The sequence below is a fragment of the Crocodylus siamensis genome, unplaced genomic scaffold, assembly GCF_052110815.1.
Source record: "Crocodylus siamensis isolate JL-2025a unplaced genomic scaffold, ASM5211081v1 HiC_scaffold_30, whole genome shotgun sequence".
NCBI classification, from domain to species: domain Eukaryota; kingdom Metazoa; phylum Chordata; order Crocodylia; family Crocodylidae; genus Crocodylus; species Crocodylus siamensis.
In genome coordinates, this window is record NW_028324440.1 from 109,224 (window position 1) to 116,965 (window position 7,742).

The window sequence follows — 7,742 nt, forward strand, 5'->3', positions numbered from 1 at the left end:
ACATGGCATTGAAACCTCCACCTCCCAGCTCAGCCATTATTGTAAGACTCTAGTTGTGGTAGGCTTGAATTCTTTTCTCTTTTTGAGTAGAAGGGTATGTAAGTTCTGAGCGGTCTTTTAATTGTGGTGCAAAGACTTTTTCTTGTGGGGGGAAGGGGGAAAACAGGTTTTGCAGGAATTCTTCAGCCCAATTTTTCCCATTAGCCAGACATGCCCTTAGAAATCACAGGGACAGATCTGGGTAAGTGGGGAAACTCAGACTTTCCCCACTTACCCAGGCATGCCCCTGGCATCTCTGAGAAAGCATCTCAGTAAATGGGGAAAGCTAGGCAGGTGCTCTCAAGCCCCATGAGAACACAGGGATCCTGTTCTGCAGCATTATCAGGTATGACAAACAGTGACATGAGTTTTGCGCAAAGAAAATGATGCTTCACCCAATGAAGTATCATGGCACAGCTGGTGTTCTTCATTTGGTGACATCTATTCCTAGTCTTAGTGAGGGGGTCACTTAGTAGGATGTTAAGTTTTCCCACCTTTTTCATAAATTAGGACATACTGCATCAGTGTTATGATGGCACAGTATCTTTACACACTCTCTAATATTATCCCCTCTTTCTGACCCATGTTCCTTTGCCTTTGCCTGGATGCTTGGCCAGCTGCACTTCATCAAGAGACCTTTTACTGATGAACATTCAGTGAAGAGTTCTCACCCCTATTTTTTTTCCTTGGTTGCAGGGTGGAGAAGAGATGTCACTTGTCCAGGTAATGGAAATGCATAATGAATCAATGACTAAAACAGTCTCTTTCTGAGGTTTCCTGACCATTTTCTTATGCTGGCTGCTTCTGCATGCATGTGCTACTGTTTGTCTGCCGAATAAGACTTTCTTTGTAGACATCAGATGAGTTGGTGAACCGTCCAGCTTTAGGAATGAACAAAACACAAAAGAAAAATGAGCAATAGTTTTGCCTACTGAAACATTATTTCTTCTGCTCTTTTCTTTGTCAGAAAATGCAGCCCATTGTCAAGTTTCCCTTTGTCTTCCACTTCTGCAAAGCACTTCCACACAGCCTTTATTCTCTTCCTGATAGTGGAAGGCCCAGGAGGAGGAGGCTGGGGTCATCACAGGTTTAGCAGCAGGTTTTGTAGGGTGGAAGGATTGGGTTTTGATTGGACTTGGACTTTGAGACATGTAAGTTGCATTGGATTTGGCATCCTACGTTCCAGGGGTGGTTTTGGAACTTTTAACCAGTGCCAACAAGCTCATTTTCTTTCTCCATTTCTGTTTAAGTAACATAACCCACCAGATGGGTGTTTGTTTATATGGATGCAACTATATCCAAGACAGATCCAGAGGGAAGGGTGCAGTGCTGCCATAGCTGCCCACTTTTATTCCTGCTCTACCCAGATCTCAAAGCCAACTGCCCAAGAGCAGCAGTGGCATTTCTATCCAGGCAGCACTTAGGGGGTCAGCTAATGTCTGTTCATTCTGGAAAAACACTCTCACTGTGTTAATAGTCTTGCTGTTTCACTATTCAAACTCACTATTCTCTCCTGCCATTTTGTTGTCTGCCAACTATTCCCTGCCCTTCCCTCTCCTCCCTGCCCCACTGCGCAGCTAAGGATCCAATCCTGCTTCCACTCCCCCCACCCCCACTTCAGGTCCAACCCTGCTCCCCCTCCCCTGTGCTTTGGGCCAGACCCCGCTCCCTGCTTCCTCTGCTTCAGGTCTGACCTTGACCCCTTCACTTCGAATCCTTCTCTGCCCCCCCCCAGTTAATGTCTAACACAGCACCCCCCCACACACTGATTCAGGTCCAGCCCCACTCCCTTTCCCCCCCATTTTAGGTCTAACCATGCTGCACACTCCCCCACCCCTTTGGTTCCAACCCTGCTCCCCCTTCCTTCCCACCCCCCACTTCCAGTATAACCCCCCCCCTCCCCCCACTTCAGTTATGCCCCACCCCCTCCACCCCAGTTCAGGATGAACCCTTTTCCCCCCTCTCCCACCTGCTGCTTCAGGTCTCACAGTGCCCCCCCGCCCCCAGTTTGGGACTGACCCCACCCCCCTCCACCCTGCTTCAGGTCCAAGTCTGCCCCACCCCCTCTGCCCCAGTCCAGGTCAGTTTCTCTTGAACTACAGCAAAATATGTCACATTCTGTGTGATGATGCACCACATCACCTGTACCCACTTTTGTAAGATCAGCCCATGAATACATCCACACTTCCTCCTATTTCCCTGCTGTCCCATCAGGATACCAATACCATATGCCATAGATCCAAAAAGGGGCACATTTCTTCCACCCTTTTTCAAAATCACCTCCATGGCCTCGACTTACTACCATAGAATGCATGGAAATATTGGCAACTGGGACTAAAGCATCAGGGAACAATTTTCACTGATTATTTTACCATATAATTTCCAAAGAGGGAAAGGGAAATTTAGAATCAAGAACTATATGGGCAGTAGAAGTTCTGGTAAGTACCAGTACTTCTGTGAACTGTACGGCCTCTAACACACAAAGTCACACCATGTCTAGGAATTCATTGAGTATCTATTCTAGATTGAAGTCGTAGAACTGATTTCTTCTGAATCATAATATTTTACACAGCACTGAACACTCCCACTATATTTGTTTGAATGAGCTTTCATGTTCTATTCTGTGTTTCATTGCAGGGCTGGGAAGAACTGCGCCAGCTGTGGAGGAAGGTAAAAGTATCACCTTGAGGGAGAACATCTTTCTCTGCTTTGCTGAGTGTGGCAGAACGTCAGTGTTAAGGGCAGAGCTCACCCACTCCCTGCTTTTCACAGCCCATTATGAGATACAACAACATTTCCCCTCGAACACAGTCATGGGGCCAGCGGGGCTTTCAGCTCCTCTGCCTGCCCCACCTCAGCCTGTCTGAGCACTGCCTCTTGCTGAGTTTTCTGAGCCCCCCGTCCCCTCCCCAGTCTGGCTGCACTGCCAGCTCAGCATCCCCCCAGCTACCACAGGCAAAGACCCCCTCGTTCTTAGTCCAGCAGTAACCCCTAGCAGCTGGAATTCATATCTCCCTCACTGCCTCTGAAAAGAGTAACAGACACAAGAACCATGGTTCATATGAGAGAGACCAGACAGGTGCCTGTGCCTGTCCGTAAGTCCTTCAGGTCCTTAGGGTGGTAAGGAACTCCAGAAAGACTACAGTGGAAAAGTTATGAGAACACAAAGAGGGAGAGACATCAGGACTGGGACAAATGACCAGAAAGGTTGGACAACAGTGAGAAAATATGGGAAGGTGATCAGCAAGGTATAGTGAGAGCAGGAGGCCCCAGATAAAATGGCCTAGTAGAGAGAGATGGAGGAATTGGAAGAGAATGAGGCTTAGCGAGAGTAGCTGGATGGACAGCTGGGTCATCTGAACGGCTGTCTTCCTCATACAAAGGCTTGATCTTCTCTAATCTTCCATTTTCTGCTGCCCACTACCTTTTTCTCCCTCCTCTCCACCATGATCCTCATTCAGGTGCCTTTCCCTTTCCTGTATAATGCAACTCTCTCTTCTCCCTGAGATCGCTTCCATTGTGCCTGTAGCATCCTGTCCTCTTGTTTTCCCACTTGTTTCCTCCCAAAAGTCTCCTGTCTCTCCCACTGCAAGAGAAGGAGGGCTCAGGAGTATTTCTCTCCTCTCTCCAAGGATGAAGTAAAGTCTTTCCTTTCCTTCTCCTTGATTCCCAGGACAGGATCCTGTGATGTACCAGCACTGTTCCACTCTGTCACCTCTGCTCCACTAATGTGCAGAAGGGCAGAGTCCTCAGCACACAGAGGTTGTGACAAATGTAGAAAAACCTGGGACCTGCAGTGGTCTCCATACTTCCTGTTGTTTCTTTGTCTCCTCTGTCCAAGCACCATTTGATAATATGCTTTGCTTACTCACATCTACCACCAGAATTAGGCTGTACCCAAGGGAATAAAGCAGTGAGCTGTATGTATCCATGTTCTCCTGTTATCAATGCTGCTGGGGCTCCTCTCTGACACCAGGGTCTCTAGTTCCCATTCCCTGAGGACAGGTGGGTGCAGGAGGGGAATGATCCTGACTCCAGGCCCTGACCCAGCAGATTGTTTCTGTGTCCCTGACTCATCTCTGCCTGCGGGAGGTGAATCTGCCCTGCCCTTTGCTGAGGCCTCAGAGCTCCTTCGCATTCAGAGCTGGGTAAATGCTGGGGGAAGGAAACTGCCTGATTCACCCTCCTGTTGAGCCTCATGCTGTCACTGACATTATCAAACCCTCTCCCCTGGGCTGAGCTCTGCCCTGATGCTCTGATTCTCTCCTTTCCCTGCAGTGAAGGTGACTCTGGATCCAGACACGGCTCATCCCCATCTTGTCCTGTCTGAGGATCAGAGAAGTGTGACACGGAGAGACACAGAACAGCATCTGCCTGACATCCTCAGAGATTTACCTCTGAGTGGTGTGTGCTGGGCCATCAGGGATTCACCCAGGGAAGATACTGCTGGGAGGTGGAAGTGGTGTGGGGTGGATCGTGGGCTGTGGGGATCGCCAGAGAGTCTGTGAGGAGGAAGGGATGGATTTTCTTCGGCCCCGAGGAGGGGATCTGGGGTGTGCAGCGCTGGGACCGGGTGTTCTGGGCTCTCACAGGCTCTGATCGCACCCGCCTGTCCGTGCCTGTGGTGCCCAGCAGGATCCGGGTGTATCTGGACTGTGCAGGGAGGCAGGTGCGGTTTCTCGATGCTGACACCGAGGCCCCGATCTTCACCTTCCCGCTGCCCGCGCTCACCGGGGACAGCGTCCGGCCCTGGCTCTGGGCGGGGGATACGGGCGTCCAGTTCATATTTTCCACTGCACCACTGACGCAACCTTGCACTGTACCAGAGAGGATCTCTTAGTGGGCTGCTCTAGCCTCAGTCTTGCTCATCTCTATGACCCTGGCGGACTCTCTTTCTGGAGCCTTTCAGCCCTGCAGTCTCTGTGCCCCTGGAGGAGCAGAGTCAGGTCCTGCACTGTCAGACCACAGGGAGCACGAAACAACTCGGGTGGAAAGACCAATCTCCAAGCCTCTTTCTGAGCCTGTGTGACCCAGGGGTCAAACAAGCGAATGGAGGGATTGGAGGATGCTGTTGATCCAGGAGGCTCTTTCATTGCAGTTCAGCCATTCAGAGTCCCTAAGTCATGAGAAGTGCAAATCTTGTCCTTTCTCCTTCTTTCTGGTTCCTGAACAATGCGTGCCCGGTGATTGGCTGCCCTCACATTTATGTTAATAAACAACCTTTGATAAATATGAAGACCCCTCCTGTTCAATTCCCATTCTTTTCATTAGGATATTTAATTTCCTGAGTGTACATCATTTGGAAGCAATGACCAAACTGATTTCCTTCTCTGAAACAATTTGGCATCACACTCTGGTGAAACTGTGGGCAGTACTGGGTGCTGTGCTGCTGTGGCCAAATACAACTGGACAGCTGTCGACTTCCCCTTCCAGATAATCTATAAAAAAAAAAAGAAAGAAAAAAGAAGCTAAGCTCATATCTTCCAGAGGCATTGATGTGTACTCACTGAGGATGGCACTCTTCTTTTAAGTGAATAAATTTAGCCCTGAAGTAATAGTAATGGGTAATGACAGGTCCCGGCACACGCAAGTTCTGAGGTGAGCAGCTTCACACTATGGGTTTCTAGCTTTAAAAGTCAATAGGAAGAACCAGTGTTTTCAACAGGAGGGGCAGTACAGCAGGTCTTACCTGAACTTTCTCTTTGAGTTATTTCTGATCAGTTTGTAGACTTCTTTCTGGTCAATTGAAAGTAAAAGATGAAATATATGAAGTGTTTCCAGGCTCCTGTGGATATTGCATGTTTCTTTCCCTTTAAGTGAGTTGTAGTTTCAAGATGACCAAACTATTTCAACATTCAATCTATTGCAGAAATAGGGTCAAAATTACCATGAGAAAATTTGTGGCGTCTTCAGCCTCCTTCATTGTAGTGACACACTCTGAAGGCAGAAAAGTCCTTCTTAGCAATTGTTGGAAATGGTTCCCCCACTGTCAGAGTTAAAGAGTCATGGTCTGAACATCACCCGAACACAGGTAGCCCCTGCCCTGCTCCACTGGGAGATGTGGGGAACAGCTGATGAGGAGCTAAGGTCTGCGGGGGACAGTGGCAGCATTTGGATTCCCTCTTCTCATGTCTGCTCCCAGCCAAGGGAGAACACCCAAGGGAACCAGGTAGGGAGCAAGTGCAGGAAGACCACCCACCACTGCCACTGTCTTCTGCCAAGACTGGCACCTTGCATGACCATGCCCTATGACTGGAGCCCCTGGGTCAGCGAGGGACAGCAGAAGGAGTGGACAGGTCCCCCCTTCCAGTCCTCAGGGGCATAATTAGAACAGACACCCTGCAGGAGACGGAGGACAGGAAGAGAAACAAGGAGAGGGAAGGAAGGGGCAAAGGGCGGGGGGGGAAATTCTCACGCTCTTCAGGGAGCCAAAAAATCCCTATCTTCTGCTGATGCTGTCTGGACCCTACTGGCATACTTAGGCATCAAGGGCAGGAGGGAACGAAGGGCACTGGCTTTTTTTCTTAACAGCAGAAGCAGGGTGTTACCGCACCACTGTGCTCCCACTGGATCATCCCCTGGTGCAGCACATGCGGGTAGAGCACATGCAGGCACTTCCAGCATTAGAATATTCTGGCTCTGGTCTTTGATGGATTTCCAAACCAAACCCTAGAGTCAGATATGTATAGAGGGATGTAAAACCCAGGTGTCATTTAAGTCTGTGTAGCCTTACCATCCAGGCCCACTTGTTTGAGGGCCAGTGTTAGTAACCTGCCTTCTGCCACTACCAAAGGGTCAAAGCTTTTTCCAGCAGGTGGTTAGCAGAGTATGACCACTGGGCAATGGCTCTCACTACTCTGAAGCCTCCATCTCCTCCAGTCATTTCCACCCTAACCACCAGGAGCAATTAGTTGTCTTGTACTAAAGCAATAGTGGATCCTTTGGCTGCCTGGACATTATTCAGGACCCAGCTATTTCATTACCAGCCTTGTCTTGGACTGGGACATTTCTTTCATTCCTTCTTCTCTTGTTTAATCAGCAGATAATTAAAGCCACGTCCTGCCATGATTCACCCCACAGAGGCCCACTGAATCAGTGGAGTTGCAGAGGGTGGAAGCCAAAAGACACAACTTGACCCTTTTTGTGCCTCCCATACCCTTCTTGGCATTCAGTTGCCTGGTTCAGTCCTCTTTAGGGGGCTCCCATTTCAGTTGCATGAAGCATATACATAAGCAGGGATTGGTGAACGAAAATTCCTGTTACCATTGGATAGGCATATTTTCATCTAATTCTGTTTTCTGTATGTACCAATAGACCAGAGGCAGTTGCAGAGTTGCAACCTGTCCTGTTGAAGCCCTTCTTGATCAAAGTTGTGTGGTAGAAAGAGGCATGTATCCTGGTCAAAGCACCAGCTTGGAGGAAGAAATGGCATAAGCATGTATATATTTTTTAAGATAAAACCTTAGAAAATTCTGGAAAATTGGTGAAATTCAAAAAAGTGTTAAAACGAAAATTCATAATGAAGGTAGTCAAAATGGATGAACACAGGCCCATGAAGATAAGAGCTTTCCATATTCCATCCTTGTATGTAGGTTGTAAAAAACATGAATAGTTTCTATGTTTTGGTTTGCTTTCCATTTCACTCCATTATGGGTGCTAATGTTCTAATGGTAGGTCACTGACCTGCTGTAGGAACTGATGAC

The 7,742-nt window shown here is 48.5% G+C and overlaps 1 protein-coding gene across 1 annotated transcript in view; it reads left to right on the top strand.

Annotated features, from left to right (window-relative positions):
* LOC149851930 (butyrophilin subfamily 1 member A1-like) overlaps positions 1-5,822 on the top strand; it is a 73,423-nt gene extending 67,601 nt beyond the window's left edge. The window contains 3 exon segments of the mRNA XM_090030202.1: positions 2,677-2,709; positions 4,318-4,416; positions 4,419-5,822. Coding sequence (XP_089886328.1) covers positions 2,677-2,709; positions 4,318-4,416; positions 4,419-4,879 — 593 coding nt within the window. The 3' untranslated portion in view covers positions 4,880-5,822.
* Positions 5,823-7,742: the final 1,920 nt, after the last annotated feature.